This window comes from Dermacentor variabilis, chromosome 2 (assembly GCF_050947875.1).
Source record: "Dermacentor variabilis isolate Ectoservices chromosome 2, ASM5094787v1, whole genome shotgun sequence".
NCBI classification, from domain to species: Eukaryota; Metazoa; Arthropoda; class Arachnida; order Ixodida; family Ixodidae; genus Dermacentor; species Dermacentor variabilis.
Window position 1 is genome coordinate 108,765,321 of NC_134569.1, and position 18,493 is coordinate 108,783,813.

Below are 18,493 nucleotides of genomic sequence, written 5' to 3' on the forward strand. Positions count from 1 at the left end.
GAGCACCCATACTCAATGTATCCTTCCTTCAGAAGTTGCAAACATACAAACAAACAATGAACTGTCACATAGAATTTGTGTTTCATAACGGGCCCCTCAGATACCATTATACTTCTCAGTCATTTCATCTGAAGGTGCATTCATCACATCAAAACACTTCAACTTAATGGCTTCTTCTTCACTGTATCTTCTATTTGTTTAGTGTTTCAAACTGGTTAACCCCTACAACAGCAGTGTAACTGTAGTGCACACTTGTCGTGAATTTAGGTGGTAAATACTAGTACTCCACGAACCAAGTCTTCTAAAATTTGTAAATTGTGGTAGCATAAGGATAAGGCCCAAGGCGCTGAATCTAAAAATAGCAAATGAATCAACGTCCAATGAAGCCTGATAGAAGCCTAAAAAGATCAAGAAAAAGAAAATCCTAAATATATTCTCACACATTGTTACACTGAGTGTTCCATAAGTAAGAACGCCGGCTGGAAGAGTCATGTATATCTGCACCATTTATGGAACAGCCAGCATGAGCAGAGTACAGTCGAACCAGGATACAACAAACACAGACATAACGAATTAATGGATATAACAAAGTAAATCTAAAATATATCTAGTTGATATCAGCATGTAACTAATATATGCTTATAACGAATATCAGATATAACGAAGGCACTTTCGTGTGGGATGCTTCTTTGTTATAATGACGTTTGACTGTACTCATGCGGTTCACAGGTGGTTAACTTGTCATACCTGTATGGGTGGCCCGTCATAACCAACAGTTCACATTAGTAAACGGAAGCAACAGATCTTAATGCCTGCCAACAGCGTAATTCTGAAAAATTACTCACAACAGAAAGGGCCTTCATCAGAGAAATCTGGGCAGTCGTTGTGGCCATCACACAGCACAGCTATTCGCCGGCATGTGATGCCATCATGGCACCGAAAGTAGTTCTGCGGACAGCTGTTTCCTAGGTGACCTGGCCCCAAAAGAACATAACACAGCTTGACTACATGACCATAAAAGGTAGGCAGGTTGCGCCTATACTGCAGTGTAGTTAAACAAGGCTTGCTTTTCATCACAAGTCTTTACCCCGGTACTTGAAATGCAACATTTGTACTGCAATAAAGATACAGGACAGAGACAGAATAGAGGCATGGAACGGTGACCCAGGGTGCTCCTTTGCTTTGCCGCTATCACAAGCCGTTGCACTTTCAGCCAATAATGTCAAAGTCAATTTGCCAAATTATCCCTTTTTTTTTGTGATATATAAATGCATCTGACTTTTACATCCAGCTCCAGCATGTGTGAGACCGAATGCAAATCTCTTCCTGCGCTGCATGAATATGTCTTGAGGGTGTCGATACTTCTGCTTGTATCAAATTATAAACACTACTTCAGAATGCTGATGCACAAATCAGCTGCTAGACTCTTATTAGATTCCCACAAAAATCCCCATAACAGCTTCACAGCCCACTCATACCACCCAATCCCTCCTTCTGCTCTGCCCCCCTTCCTCATCCCAACCCACGCTTATTTCCTTAAGCTATGGAATAAAAAACTGTACAGTCAGACACACTCAAACTGGTTTTAATTAAACTTTGTACTTGCTACATTTGGGAATACACTGCAAAGCTGATGTCTATCGTTGTCCAAAGATGTCTATTCTGTAAGAACCTTCAAAAATGTTTTCAGTTCATGGTATACACTGCTGAAACAGTGTTTCAAACCCAATTGAAAGGGACAGACTCCATTCCTATAGCACTGGTCACATGTCAATATGCAGGCCAGCTACATTTATTTCTTTAACCTTGGGCTTATAAGCTGCTACCAGATTGGGTGCATCAAGGCCCAATGCTTAGGGCGAGGCACTGCAATATCACCTACCAGCAGCATGTTTCTATGAAGATGAACAAAGCACTTGTTTGTAAAATGAATGACATGCGATCTTTGGCAAAAGATGTCATAACACACAAGCACATAACAAAAATGTAACAGAACAGAATTTATGATAACAGTACTTGAAGAATTACAGGTTTGGGCGCAGTCATGAAATGTATATCCAAAGCTCAGTAATCAAAAAGTTCATTAGTAAAGTTCAGCTGATTAATTAAGTGATCACCACCTTTTCTAACGCAAGTTTTGTCTGATCATCCACAAAACCTGGCTGAAGAGTCTAAACAGAACTTTCAATCTCCTTGAAATAAAATTATTCTTTTCTTTCTTCCTTTTTTTTCTAGCATCCTGTCCCACCTGGGTGGTCTTGCAAAATGCTTCCGGCATGCTATTTGCATCGTCCAAACAGGTAAGCCAAAAATATTGTGACAAATCACTTCTTTCACATTTTTATTTGATCTGGCAAATGTACAGACACAGAAACACTTCATAGAGATTAAGTCAGAATTCCCTCCCCATTACCTATTCCCATGATGGCACCAATGGCTGAAATATCTAAAAGATGCAGGCAGTGTGTGATCTGGATGTGGATGGGAGATAAAAGATAGGGCTGGACCCTAGACGTGTTCAGCAAAAGCACATCAGATTAAAATTGCTCAAGTCAGTTGCCCAGGACCTCATGAAACCAGAACTTACAGCGCCGTGCATCTTCATCAGATGTATCCGGGACAAGGTCTTCTGTGAAGCCACAATCCGACTCTCGATCACAGACAAAGCCCTTAGGAATGCATCGTCTGGATAGTGCACACTGGAACTGCCCTGATGCACATGTGCTGGGAGCTGCAAAAGAAACAAATCATCAGTCTATTCCAGAGATAGAGGTAGGTGCCAGCATGCAATTCATCTGTATCCTTTATTTCAGCACAATAAGCATACATGTGTTATTCTGAAACTATTCTTCCGTAGTGGCTGTTAAAGGAGCATATGTGGACACGTCAGTGCAGAATAGCCCAATCCCACTGTAAGTTTTACAATGCCACTGATCTTATATTGTGTGCCAGTAGCAACAGTGCTTAGCAGACTGAATGGCAACTATGGTTGAAAGCATACAACTTTATTATTACTTTCTTCATTTTTTAAAGTAAAGCTTTCATTTTTTTCTCAACGAAAACAGCACAAGCGCAGCAATGCTTCAAAATTCGTGGCATATAGTGACAAGCCAGCACTGCAGTGAGGTGCAAAATTCGAAAAAAGAAAGCTTGGTGTTCATTCTCTCCACAAATAATCAACCTTTGTATGCCATATGAATGCAAAACAAGTCTTGAAGAAATACTTCACAGATTGAATTAAGTTAGGGCTGCCTTCAATCCCTAGACTGTGAATTGCCTCTCCAAAAACCCATAAAGGGTGAGGAAGCATTATATGCTTAAAAAGAAATGAGAAGAGGGAGAAGGAATGAAGAGGAGAAAGGTAATAATGCACATGAATTCTTGGCCTATACCCCTTAGTGCACGTCACATAACTATAATGAGTCATGCATGAATGTAGACCAGGGTCAGACATTAGCCCCACAACACCAAGAACTTGGTGCGATATTCTGCTGCGGTGAGTCATGGATGATGCTATGTTGGAAGCTTAACTGCCACATCAAGTACTTCCCCACTTTTCGAAGTTAATTTATTTAGATAACAAAAAGAATGGCACATAATTTAATTTATAATCGCATTTCTGTTATTTGTCAATAAAATTGACACGGACTGAGAAACTTTCACTTGTAAGCTGTAATTCTACAGCGAAGATGTACACCTCCACCTTCCCAGGAAATTTTCGTGGCGTAAGCAAAAAACTTCCCAAAAGTGGGCTGATCCCGGAGATAGTGTAATGCCGGGCCGACCCACGGCGGAGGTGAAGTAGGCTTTAGGCACTCCCCATACGTGGGCCGATCTCGAAGATAGTGCAATGCCGGGCCAACCCGTGGCGGAGGTGAAGCAGGCGTTAAGCACTCCCCATACGTGGGCGAATCCAGAAGATAATTGCAATGCCGGGCCGACCCGCAGCGGAGCTGCAGTTCGTCATTAACGGGCCCACATACACAGCTTCGCTGGTCATCCTTCTCCATAGAGTGGAAGGGCACTGAGCTTTTTCCGCATATGTGAAGGGCAGGTTGTGCACAAACCTGATTAGTTTTCAATCTTTATTACCTTACACCCATTCCCACATATATCTGCTGCAGTAACCTTAGAAGCAAAGCTTTCTTTGAATACCTTCCCGGGTTAGGCATGGCTGACTTCTGTATGCTCTCCTGGGTCAGTCAGCATCTCTAAGGATATACTTGTGGACATATATACAAAAGTGCTGTCTAGCACCAAAACTGGACATAGTGCCATGTGGCTATGTGGATATAGTGCAAACCGAGACAGGATGAGGCGGCGGGTGATGTACATAAGTGCAGACATGAGCTCCAATACCAACACGTCTTCATCGCCTACATTCTGTTGGGATCATTCCTTCATTGTCATACTGTCATCATAATGCCTTCAGTATGCTTCAATCACTGCATTGTAATTTCGTTAGCATCATGCCGCCGTCATCACGTTGCCATTATCATTCAGTCATCGTCACAGCGTTGTTGTCATACCACCATCATAACACTGCTGTAATCATGCTGTCATCATTCCATCATCGTCATGCCACTATTGTCATACAGTCATCATGATGTCATCTTGGTCATTCCATTGTCATCATGCCATCATCGTCACACTATTGTCATTATTCCAGAATTGTCATCCCGTCATCGTCATGTCATCACCATCACACCCACATCGCCACTGCATCGTCATCATGCCGTCGTCCCATTCCAGCATCATTATCCCATTGTCATCATGCCATCATTTCATCATCTTCATACTGTCGTCATCTTTCCCTTGTGGTCATGCTGCCACCGTCATGCCATCATAGTCATTTCGTCGTCTCAAACTGTGCATCCACCTGATTTGGTGTTTGGATTTTAACATAGCTTGTGAGTGGCACAGTGCATAAACATAAAAACTGGATTACAGTAAAGTTGTGACCTTGGCTGTGGATGAACATAAACATTGTATGAAATTACACATTGTGCAGGAAAAGCTATACACACTGAATTAGTTGAATAGCGTTTAATTAATCACTTCACTAAAGCTCTCCTTCACATATATATTCCAGCATGTGCATTGCATCTGCATAGTTTTCTTTTCATTGTTTCTATAGCAGGTCATCATATAATATATGTGTCATGTGAAAGCATCATTTGCTTGCCATTCCCGAATCGTTCTATCTTTCTGACAAACAGGTCACATGTGTTCCCTGGAAACAATAATTCTACAATGTGTGAAGCTTCAACATATGATTTTTGTCCTACAAAGAAGCTGAAAAACATGTTGAGTCATAGCCAGTTTTATGGCATCAGTTTGTTCCATCTACCAAAATTAAATCATGCTTATATCAATGTAATGTGGATTCAAACAAAGCGGGGAAAGAATGCTGCAGTCGAATTCACCAGATTGCTTCTTTTGGCACTTGTTTAACAAGACATCTCAGCCAACAACTTATTTGTATAGGAAACTTACCATGCGAAACTTGTTATGTTATTATAAAAAGAAAACATCTACTCATTTTTGAGACAAAGCATCTGGACCAGCACTCTGTAAGAGCGTTTCTCTTAGCAAGTGGGTCTCCTGCAGAAACAAGCAAAATTTTGCATGAATTATAAGTAATGGATTAAGGGCAACAAACTAAATATTAATAATAAAAAATAAACTAAGTACAGCCACATTTATGCTCTTCCATGCAGCACAAAGTGTAAATGCACTGTCAGAAAAGCTATGTTTTCCACTAGTCATTAGCTGTTAAAGATGAATGCAAGAACAACTACTCTAAAAATGCATAATTTTGCAGCCAAAATGTCAGAACGCAGCTCTTAGGCGTCTGTTCCTGCGTTTAACATTGGCGTCCCTCAGCGGCTTCCCTCGGCATAACTGAACGAAGCAGCACAGCGAAGGATGAAAGAGTGAATGCGAAGTGCAGCGGGGGATGAAAGACAGCGACAGTGAAGAGAGTGTGAGGAGGAAAGCGGAGGACGAGAGTATGGCAAAAGCGCGAGAAAAGAAGCATAGTGCCATGCAACACGGGCTCTGCAGCGACGACCATTACAAGATGGCACCAGAGTAGCGCACTTTCATCTGCTCATTGATGGCATGCAGCGAATGCGTCCGCCAATACCATATATGGAAACAAAGCTCTGCATGAACGGAAATCTGTCTGCACTGGCTGTTGTGACTCACGCCAACATTTCACCCATGCGTTGCCTCTCGCAATCTCCCGATTAGCAAGGCTGTTGCACCCCACTTCGCTCCGTTTGCAATGTGCCGCATGAGAGAGATTGTCCATGCCTGCCAATATATTGGCACGCACTAGTTACGCTGGAAGTCGAGGAGGAAGAAGTGTGTGCGTGGTAGCTGCTGCAAAAACGAGCTGCAAACGGACATTCGCTTAGGACTGACTTACTGGCTTTTCCTCTCGTGACAAACTGGTGGAAGTGCGGGGTACGCATCCATCGTATGCCTACAGGTCCTGAACCAGAAGCTACCGGCGCCAGTACCTCGGGGACGGCAGAAATCTATCGAAGCAGCCGTCGCCTCCAAGGTCTTCCACCGCAATACAGTCCCCTGGCAAGCTCCGTGAGGAAAATGTCAACAACTACCGCAAGCCAAACCGAGGAGATCCCAAATGCTGCCGTACCATGCATTCTCAACGCGCCTCGCACGCCTAATCCGTTCCATGGCGACGCCTTTGAGGACGTCGAAGACTGGTTGGACCATTTCGACCGGGTCGCCGCCTTTAACGACTGGGACGATCGCCGTAAGTTGAAGAACGTCTACTTTTCCCTTTTAGACGCGGCGAGAGTATGGTATGAGAACCACGAAGCCTCATTTACCAGCTGGCAGGAGTTTTACCGACTGCTTTGCGAAGCCTTCTGCACTCCCGAAAGGAAAGAAAGAGCCGAACAAGCACTGTCTTCGAGGTTCCAAATGCCAAACGAAACCGTCGCCATGTTCGTCGAAGACATGACGCGATTGTTCCGTCGGGCCGATCCGCTAATGCCAGAAGACAAGAAGGTGCGTCTGTTAATGCGAGGCGTAAAGGAACAGCTTTTCGCGGGCCTCGTGCGCAATCCTCCTACAACAGTCTCTCAGTTCGTTCGTGAGGCAACAGTCATGGAACGTATGCTTCGGCAGCGGCTCTCGCAGTATGAACGCCAGACCACCATGACTGCTGCATGCTCTCTCGTACCTGCAAATGATGACAGGGAGTCCCTTACCGAGCTAATACGACAAATTGTTCGAGAAGAACTGCAGAAGTCCTATGCATCGGCTCCGGCACCTCCCAGTGCCGCGGTTCTTACGGATGTCATTCGGGAAGAAATCGGCAAAGTGGTTCATCCCTCGCCACCAACACGACCCGAACCTCCCACGTTCTCGTACGCGGATGCTCTTCGGGCTTGCGCGCCGTCGACGGGCCGTTTTTCGCAGCCGCCTGCTGGGATTTCTCGACGCTCCCCAAGTCCGATCCACCGCATGAATCCGCAAGCACCCTTTCATCCTGGTCCGCGCAAATCTGCAGTATGGCGCGCCCCCGACAACAGTCCGTTGTGCTATCACTGCGGGGAGGCTGGTCACATGTATCGCGACTGCCAGTACCGACGGATTGGTCTGCGGGGATACCATCCGGACGCCCGTTGCCCGCGCTATGGCGAACGCCCGCACGAGATCGAGCAATACTTAGAAAGTAACCGGCTTCCTCTTGCCCAACAGCGAAGACAGTCACGGTCGCCTTCACCTCGTCGGTACGCGTCACCAAACCGTGCTCGACCTGCCTTTGATTCCGCTGGAGTCAACGGTGGAAGCCCGCGCCGGGGAAACTGAAAACGGCGACCTCCGGGGGTGAGGCCGCTGTCATGCGAACCGTCAAATATCCTCCGCCGACGCCATCCCCTCGCGACGTACCGCTGACGCCTTCATTCGAAACTGCAAAAAGAACTTCTGCTGCTATTACTGCTTCAATCGACGGTTATCCGGTAACTGCACTTATAGATACGGGAGCTGACTACTCGGTTATGAGTGCCTCACTGGCCACTCGGCTACGCAAAGTGCTGACAGCGTGGGACGGCCCACATCTGATTACAGCCGGAGGACACCTTGTGTCACCCATTGGACGATGCACCGCCAGACTTGCCATTTCTACTTCGACTTTCGTAGCGTCTTTTCTTGTGCTGCCCAAGTGTTCTCGGCTAGTTATACTGGGCATGGATTTTCTCCAGGAATATGGGGCGCTCATTAACCTTCGTGACTTGTCCGTGACTTTTTCTAACCATGTTTCTTCGGATTCGAGTGTGGACGATGAACATCACCGCGCGGCTTTACGCGTGGTTGATGACTGCGTGACGTTACCGCCTCGAAGTAGCATCTTCGTCCTCGTTGAATGCCCCCAAGACCAACTAGGAATAGGCATCGCCGAAGGTAACCTCACCATATTGCTGGATCGTGGAGTCGGCGTCGCACGAGGTCTCGTAGAGCTCCAACATAGGCAAACCACGATTCTAGTCACCAACTTCAGTGGCGAATACAAGCACTTTGCGAGGCATACCACCATGGCCTACTTCGAAACGGTGCTCGAGTCCAACGCCTGTGCTTCGGTAACGACAATCTCGATTCCGGAACCCAGCGATGTGGACTTGACTAGGCACATCAACGTCAACCCTCAGCTGGACCAAAACGAGAAGGAGAGGCTCCTCACTCTGCTATCGTCATTTAGCGACTGTTTCGCCACCACGTCGAAGGTCAAACAGACTCCTTTAATCAAACACAGAATCATCACTGAACCGACCGTCCAACCTGTTCGCCAACACGCATATCGCGTGTCGCAGAGAGAACAGGATGCTATTCGTCATCAAGTTAAACAAATGCTCCACGATGATGTCATTCAACCATCGACAAGTCCTTGGGCTTCACCTGTTGTATTAGTTAAAAAGAAAGACGGTTCACTACGATTCTGTGTCGATTATCGCAAACTGAACAAGGTCACGAAAAAAAGACGTTTACCCACTTCCTCGAATTGATGACTCCTTGGATCGCCTGCGACATGCCCGTTACTTTTCTTCAATGGATCTGCGTAGTGGGTACTGGCAAATTGAAGTTGACGAACGGGACCAGGAAAAAACGGCGTTTATAACACCCGACGGCCTCTATCAATTTAAGGTCCTCCCTTTTGGATTGTGTTCCGCTCCGGCCACATTGCAACGCATGATGGACACAGTTTTATCTGACCTCAAGTGGAACTCGTGTTTAGTCTACTTAGATGATATAGTTGTTTTTTCCACCACGTTTGAACAACACATCCAGCGGCTTGAGGCGGTTCTTCAAGCTATCCGCACCGCCGGCCTCTCCCTGAAGCTCGAAAAATGTCACTTTGGCTACGAGGAGCTCAAATTTCTAGGTCATATTGTCAGCAGCACCGGTGTGCGCCCTGACCCTGACAAAGCCATGGCAGTTGCTCTGTTTCCGATACCGAAGACAAAACACGATGTCCGCCGATTTTTAGGGCTTTGCGCGTATTACCGCCGTTTTGTACCCAATTTTTGTCAAATTGCCGAACCTTTGCAACGACTCATCAAGAACGACGTCACATTTGTTTGGGGCCCGGCACAATCCGACGCCTTCCACGACCTTCAGCGACGTCTTCAGACACCACCGATCCTTGGTCACTTTGACACCGAGGCTGACACAGAAGTGCATACTGATGCTAGTAACGTTGGTCTCGGAGCGACACTCGTACAGTTTCAAGCTGGTGTTGAGCGCGTTATTGCGTATGCCAGCCGAACCTTGTCTGCTGCTGAAAAAAACTACTCAGCAACTGAAAAGGAATGTCTGGCAGTCATATGGGCTATCCAGAAGTTCCGCCCATACCTGTACGGACGCCCCTTCCGTGTCGTCAGCGACCACCACTCTCTCTGCTGGCTGGCGAATCTCAAAGATCCTTCAGGCCGTCTCGCAAGATGGAGCCTTCGGTTACAGGAATTTGATGTGACCATCGTCTATAAGTCTGGCCAGAAACACACGGACGCCGACTGTCTCTCCCGCGCCCCCGTCGAACCCGCACCACTAGATACTGACGACGATTCTGGTTTTCTTTGTACTCTTCCGTCTTTAAACCTTGCTCAACAGCAACGCCAAGATTCCGAGCTCCAGCCCTTGATTGAATACCTTGAAGGAAGCCGACCACAACCCCCACGGCAGTTCGCGCGTCACTTGTCCTCTTTCTGCCTACGTGGCGACATCCTATACAAGCGGAACTTTCACCCTACGGCAGCCGTTTTCCTGCTCGTTGTTCCCGCTACTCTCCGCGACGACGTTCTACGTGCATGCCACGACGAACCAACGTCCGGGCATCTCGGTTTCACGCGTACTCTCGCGAGGATCAAGCAGAAGTACTATTGGCGAAAACTCACAAAAACCGTGAAGCAGTACGTCCGAAGTTGTCGAGATTGCCAGCGTCGCAAAGTTCCACCACTGAAACCAGCCGGTCTGCTTCAGCCTGTCCGACCTCCTTGTTCACCTTTTGAACAAGTCGGGATGGATTTACTCGGCCCATTTCCCAAGTCTTCGGCTGATAACCGCTGGATCGTTGTCGCCACCGATTACCTCACTCGATACTGCGAAACACAAGCCGTTCAGCGAGCTACTGCTTCAGATGTTGCTAACTTCTTTATCAAAAATGTCGTCCTTCGACATGGTGCTCCCGCTGTCGTCATCACAGACCGTGGTACGGCCTTCACTGCCCAGTTGGTCCGAGATATTCTGCAGCTGAGCGGAACAACGCACCGTACGGCAACTGCGTATCACCCGCAGACTAACGGTTTAACTGAGCGTCTCAACAAAACGATTGCGGATATGCTTTCCATGTATGTTGCCACGGATCATAAAAATTGGGACGAACTGCTCCCGTATGTGACATTCGCGTACAACACTGCCCTACAAGAAACCACCGGGTTTCCTCCTTTTCGTCTGGTTTACGGACGCAACGTCACCACTATGCTCGACGTGATGCTCCTACCAACTTCGTCTCAACGTACCGCGCCAGATACAGACGCCTTTGTTCAGCGTGCCGAAGCAGCGCGGCACCTTGCGCGGCAACGAATTCTATCCCGACAAAGTCAAGATGCTCGTCGATATAACAGATGCCATCGAGACGTCACATACAACCCGGGAGATCTTGTATGGGTTTGGACCCCTATACGTCAACGAGGCCGGTCAGAAAAATTATTGCGCCGATACTTTGGACCCTACATAGTTTTGCGTCGTCTAAGTCCTGTCAACTACGAAGTTATTCCAGCCGACACTTCGCACCACTCCCGTAGACCACGTTCCTCTGACATTGTTCACGTTACCAGGATGAAGCCCTACCATTCGCGCTGACTCTCCTCCACACGCTTTGTGATGCGGCCCCTGTCGTCACGTCCGTTGCCTTTCTCATTTCTTCTATTTTTTCCTTGTGGCATTTAACATCTCCCCAACTTTATTTATTTCTTTATCTAATTTTTTTTTGGAGGGAGGGGTAATGGCACGCACTAGTTACGCTGGAAGTCGAGGAGGAAGAAGTGTGTGCGTGGTAGCTGCTGCAAAAACGAGCTGCAAACGGACATTCGCTTAGGACTGACTTACTGGCTTTTCCTCTCGTGACAATATCATGAAATGAAAACACGAACAGAGCTACGCTCAAATTTCGCATTAGGGAGTATCGTAATCATCGCTCTTTCTTTTTTTCTTTTTGCAAGGTGACCGCATTATGTACATTCACAGCTGCTCAATTCCATGGTTTTTGGAGCTTTGTGTCGGGTTTAGATCTGTTGTGTGGCAAAAAGGCTCATAGAAATTACATCTTGCATTCACACTCCTGCAGCTACAATACAATCCACTAAGAGGGAAGACCTAGTTCACACTTAATGACCACAGCCTGAGTTATAAATAAAACTAAAACCTACATGTGCAGTTTAATGTTCCAAAACTGCATATTGGATTATTAGGTATGCCATAGCAGAAAGCTCCAGATTAATTTCAACCATCTAAGGTTCTTATTATGTGCCTAAATCAGGTCCAATAGCGTTTTTTTTTTTCACCCTCATCGAAGTACAGCTGCTGTGAGTACGAATTGAACCCGCAACCTTGTGCTCAGCAGCAGAACGCCATAGCCACAAAGCCACCCCTGTGGGTAGCTAAGCTATGATGTGAAGGCTTACAGGCCATATAATCATATGCACAGATGCCAGCCTGAAGCTTCATACGACAGCCTCTTTAAAAACGAAGGCCCAGCCACAGGGAACAACTTTCCAACGGATTTTCAGAGGCGGACAGTTTTCCTGCTTTGCTAGCCACTTTGGGTGTCATCCCTATCATCTGGCATGGCAAGACTTCAGCTTCGAGCAAGTGTCACCCCCAGTGTCGCATTGCTTTTGACGAATACGCCAGCCTGTGCCAACACCAAAAATTCATCAGAAACTGGTTACTTGAGGCTGGGGCTTAAAGTTGGAGAAGTGTTGATGTTCGTTATCATCATCAGCATGGTTATGCCCACTGCAGGGAAAAGGCATCTCCCATACTTCTCCAACTACCCCGGTCATGTACTAATTGTGGCCATGTTGTCCCTGCAAACTTCTTAATCTCATCCGCCCACCTAACTTTCTGTCGTCCCCTGCTATGCTTCCCTTCCCTTGGAATCCAGTCCGTAACCCTTAATGACCATCGGTTATCTTCCCTCCTCATTACATGTCCTGCCCGTGCCCCCCATTTCTTTTTCTTGATTTCAACTAAGATGTCATTAACTTGCGTTTGTTCCCTCACCCAATCTGCTCTTTTCTTATCCCTTAATGTTACACCTATCATTCTTCTTTCCATAGCTCATTGCGTCGTCCTCAATTTAAGTAGAACCCTTTTCGTAAGCCTCTAGGTTTCTGCCCCGTACGCGAGTACTCGTAAGACACAGCTGTTATACACTTTTCTCTTGAGGGACCGGCTGTTCATGATCTGAGAATGCCTGGCATTCTCACCACACCAGCCCATTATTCTTCTTCTGATTATTTCAGTCTCATGATCTGGATCCGCCGTCACTACCTGCCCTAAGTAGATGCATTCCCTTACCACTTCCAGTGCCTTGCTACCTATCGTAAACTGCTGTTCTCTTCAGAGACTGTTAAACATTACTTTAGTTTTCTGCAGATTAATTTTTAGACCCACCCTTCTGCTTTGCCTCTCCAGGTGAGGGAGCATGCATTGCAATTGGTCCCCTGAGTTACCAAAAAAGTCAATATCAATATCATCAGCGAATCACAAGTTACTGAGGTATTCTCCATTAACTCTTATCCCCAATTCTTCCCAATCCAGGTCTCTGAATACCTCCTGTAAACACGCTGTGAATAGTACTGGAGAGAGCAGATCTCCCTGCCTGATGCCCTTCTTTATAGGGATTTCATTGCTTTCTTTATAGAGGACTATGGTGGCTGTGGAGCCGCTACAGATTTCTTTCAGTATCTTTACATACGGCTCGTCTACACCCTGATTCCGTAATGCCTCCACGACTGCTGAGGTTTCGACTGAATCAAACGCTTTCTCGTAATCAATGAAAGCTATATATAAGGGTTGATTATATTCCGCACATTTCTCTATCACCTGATTGATAGTGTGAATATGGTCTATTGTTAAGTAGCCTTTACAGAATCCTGCCTGATCCTTTGGTTGACGGAAGTCCAAGGTGTTCCTGATTCTATTTATGATTACCTTAGTAAACACTTTGTAGGCAACGGACAATAAGCTGATCGGCCTATAATTTTTCAAGTCCTTGGCACCCCCTTTCTTATGAATTAGGATTATGTTAGCGTTCTTCCAAGATTCCGGTATGCTCGAAGTGATGAGGCATTGCATATAGAGGGTGGCCAGTTTTTCTAGTACGATCTGCCCACCATCCTTCAACAAATCTGTTTTTGCCTGATCATCCCCAGCTGCCTTCCCCTTTTGCATAGCTTCCAAGGCTTTCTTTACTTCTTCCGGCGTTACTTGTGAGATTTCAAATTCCTCTAGACTATTCTCTCTTCCATTATCGTCGTGGGTGCCACTGGTACTTACAAATCTCTATAGAACTGCTCAGCCACTTGAACTATCTCATCCATATTAGTAATGATACTGCCGGCTTTGTCTCTTAACGCATACATCTGATTCTTGCCTATTCCTAGTTTCTTCTTCGCTGCTTTTATGCTTTCTCCGTTCCTGAGAGCATGTTCAATTCTATCCATATTATACATCCTTATGTCAGCTGTTTTAAGCTTGTTGATTCACTTGGAAAGTTCTGCCAGTTCTATTCTAGCTGTAGGGTTAGAGGCTTTCATTCCTGCGATAGCTGACTGGCATACTGTCTAACGGAGTTACCACCGGCTTCTATTGCACACTCCTTAATGATGCCCATAAGATTATTGTTCATATCTTCAACACTAAGGTCTTCTTCCTGAGTGAAAGCCGAATACCTGATCTGTAGCTTGATCCGGAATTCCTCTATTTTCCCTCTTTCCACTAACCCAATGATCGGCTTCTTATGTGCTGGTTTCTTTCGTTCGCTCCTTAAGTCTAGGCTAATTCGAGTTCTTACCATCCTATGGTCACTGCAGCACACTGTGGCGAGCACGTCCACATCTTGTATGATGCCAGCGTTAGCGCAGAGTATAAAGTGTATTTCAGTTCTAGTCTCGCCATTCGGGCTCCTCCACCCATCCACTTCCGGCTATCCCGCTTGCGGAAGAAGGTATTCATTATCCGCATATTATTCTGTTCTGCAAACTCTACTAATAACTCTCCCCTGTTATTCCTAGAGCCTATGCCATATTCCCCCAGTGACTTGTCTCCAGCCTGCTTCTTGCTTACCCTGGCATTGAAGTCGCCCATCAGTATAGTGTATTTTGTTTTGACTTTACCCATCGCCGATTCCATGTCTTCATAGAAGCAATCGACTTCCTGGTCATCATGAGTGGATGTAGGGGCGTAGACCTGTACGACCTTCAATTTGTGCCTCTTATTAAGCTTCACAACAAGACCTGCCACCCTCTCATTAATGCTATAGAGTTCCTGTATGTTACCAGCTATATCCTTATGATTCAGGAATCCGACTCCTAGTTCTCGTCTCTCCGCTAAGCCCCGATAGCACAGGACGTGCCTGCTTTTTAGCACTGTATATGCTTCTTTTGTCCTCCTAACTCCACTGAGCCTTATATATCCCATTTACTGCCCTCTAATTCCTCCAATAGCACTGCCAGACTCTCCTCGTTAGATAACATTCTAGTGTTAAAAGTTGCCAGGTTCAGATTCCAATGGCAGCCTGTCCGGCCGGCCTGTGCTGATGTTATGTTCACTTTATTACAGTCTGCAGGTTCCTTTTAAGAATGGGGCCTGATATACATTCTTGATGATTAATGCTCATCTATTGCAAATACCCTTGTTTTAGTTTATTATTTTCTCGGCCACCAAGCACAACCTTTGTATATTAAATGTGTACACCACTCAAAACTCTGTTGAACTGCACTAAAATGGAAATTCAGGCTAGCTGGTCTTGCATAAATTGGTAAATCACAGTGCATTATACAAGGGACGATCACAGATATAAGAGGTTAAATTATGCCATTACTCCAAAGGTTGCTTATACTGCATTTGAAGACAGTGATATGGAAGAATTTTAAACCAAAACATATAATATAGCTCAAATACGCAGATCATGTAATGTCTACAACATGTAAAGCTAAGAAAGAAAATAAATTTATGGCTTTCAAATTTCCTTGTAAGAAATTTTTGCATTCCCTTACAGTTCTTATAATTTTGGGATTGCAAGATTTGTGAAGTGAAATGGGTTTTTACCTGTACTTATAAAGGATTAAGGCCACCGCACCAGGAATTTATCATGCAGACCTGGTTCTACAAAATTACAGCATTTCCTGCAATGGTTTCATGCACCAGGCTGCCAAGTGTGTTACCGCAGGATGGCATTTTAGATCCCTTATTTTTTTGCTGATGGTTCATACAAGCATTTTCAAAAGCACATGGAACTTGTTGTTCAACTTTCCATATATAATACAAGTTCACAGCAAGTTCATGCACCTTCCAGCTATCTCACGATTCCCTTCTTTGCATGTCTTGCAAATTAAGACATTTACATGCCAAGGAGAGAGGCACTGTATGAGCTACATAATTCTCAATATCATAGTGAATGTTAATGATCTAGATATTTTGGCATACCACAGTCAATGTTATTGCTCATGGCAGCCTTCAGTTGCAACAAATTGCACCAACTAGTTAAAGGAACACTAAAAGAAAATACTAAGTCAACATGGACTGTTAAAATACCATTCCAGAATCCTTGCAGCACTTGTTTCATGCCAACAAAAGGCTTAGTTTACAAGAAAATTGCATCTGAAGAGTCCACATACTTATAGCACAATTCAAATTGTCCTGCCCCGAATGAGGTGTGGTGACGTTGCATATGACATCACTGCCCTTTACTGCCATCGGTGAGTAAAACGGTGCCCAACAGACAGCACTATGGGTTTCTGCGCAAAACACAAGTGCGCAGTCATGGAGAAACTGAGTCAAGACACCGCGTTGGATCCGCTACGGCAGCTGTTCTTGGTCAAGCGGCATGTACTCTTCAGGAATCCCGCAACATCACATCGACATGGAATTTTTTTGCTACTTGCAGTTTGTGTGAGTTTCTTGAGCCATTAAAACCAGCACAGCACTATGCAATAACGAAATTACTGAAACACGAAAGTGTGTGTAGCGCAGAGTGGAGAATACGAAACCTTTCGACTGCCCGCATTGTTGTCAAGGGTAATGTTAATGAGGTCTTTTATCTAAACATTGAATAGAACTGGACAATAGCATTTTCTTCCGTCTTACAATGCAATGAGTCGTTGAGGACTAGTAACAGAATTGTAATGAGGAATGCCTTCGTCATTGAGCTAGTACTTGAATGTCCCAGGGGAGTCTAATCGTGTCCTACATTTGCCTTGATTTCTCTATTACCAAAGCTTTGTTGTCAATAATATTAGCGCCTTCGATGTTCTTGAGCACTAACCTATCACTTTAGCTTGACTTAATATTTGCCTTTAGTGTTCCTTTAAGCAGCATTACGAGGACAAATGTAACTACTGCAACTACACTGATGGTACAGTTAACACTGAACAGTACTGTGGAAAATGGAGTGTGATAAATGTCAAGGGGAATATCAATTAATTTCAGCCACAGATTTTGAAACATTTCTCAAAACTGGTTCTAAATACTTGATTTCCGCTAAATTGATATTACTTTGGTTTCAATTCTGGAAGTGGGACGTGTTCCCCAAGGTGATTATTTACTAGCACAATTTGTCCCTAAGCAAATTGGTACACAACGCAAACAAACTAATCCGAAGCCTGATTAATGCTAAAGGAAGGGCCGACTACACGAGAAATGAAGCCTAGCAGAACTTGTTGCTGGGTGAGTGAGTACATCCTAATGACAGCGTGAAGGGTGCAAACACATGCACATGCAAGCTTTAGTGTATGCAAAACAGGTGACAAGACAGGAGCACTTTGTCTGGCTTTCACCCTTTTTGCATACACTATAATTTGCATGTTTATGTGTTTGCGCCTTTCACACTGTGATTAAATACTAGATTAATTTTTTTATTTAATGAAACATAACTCTGCAATTTGCCCTGCAAGTAATGTCTGCATCTTCAAGTAATCCAGGTGACGCGACGGAATTGCAATGTCGACCATGAGAGATCTTTCATGAGTCTGTTTACATTAAAATAGATAACACAGTATATGTGCACACACACAGCGTTGTAACCACTGTAAAAGTGGGGTAAGAAAAAAAACTAAATATGCTAACAGTGCAGCTACAGAATTGGAAAGTCATCATCCAGATAAATATAGTTACACTCAGCGTTGTCATAGCTGTGATACGAGACTACGCAACCAACTCTTTTGAGTTATCAGTCACTGTGATAAGGATAGTTTGACATCCGGCCCAGGCAGTCCAGGATGGCTGTTTTGTTGACCGCAGACACACAGGTAGAATTACAAGCCGTCTCTCTTTTCAGCAGTTTCCCAAAACTCTGAGCAGTAGTGAGCAATTATTAGCCAAAACAGATTTGAGTTATCCAGGTGCCACATCTCTTGTGGAAAATTAACTCTATAGGGTTCGGTTCTGCATAATAAATGTTTTGCGTGACTAATGCATAAGTAAATGCCAGCAAAAATTAATTCTACATGGCTGAAATCTGCATGAGAATGCCATGAATGATTAACAAAAGAATTACATTTTACATACACTCGTTCAAAAGTTATGCCTTCAATGATACAATCCACTGTTAAAAGCTTTGCAGTGCAAAGTGGCATGGGAAAGCCACATCTATGTTAAAGGCATAAAAGGCAGAAAAAAAATTATCAGAAAGAAGAAAAAAATAGGAATGTCGATTCTGACACACATATTG

General features: G+C 44.9%; 1 protein-coding gene across 2 annotated transcripts in view; it reads right to left on the reverse strand.

The window, feature by feature from the left end:
- LRP1 (LDL receptor protein 1) overlaps window positions 1–18,493 on the reverse strand; it is a 223,339-nt gene that overhangs the window by 200,809 nt on the left and 4,037 nt on the right. For both annotated transcript variants that reach the window (XM_075681667.1, XM_075681666.1), the window contains 2 exons: window positions 2,588–2,731; window positions 846–974 (listed from right to left, as the gene is read on the reverse strand). In XM_075681667.1, coding sequence (XP_075537782.1) covers window positions 846–974; window positions 2,588–2,731 — 273 coding nt within the window. The remainder of the gene's footprint in view (window positions 1–845; window positions 975–2,587; window positions 2,732–18,493) is intronic.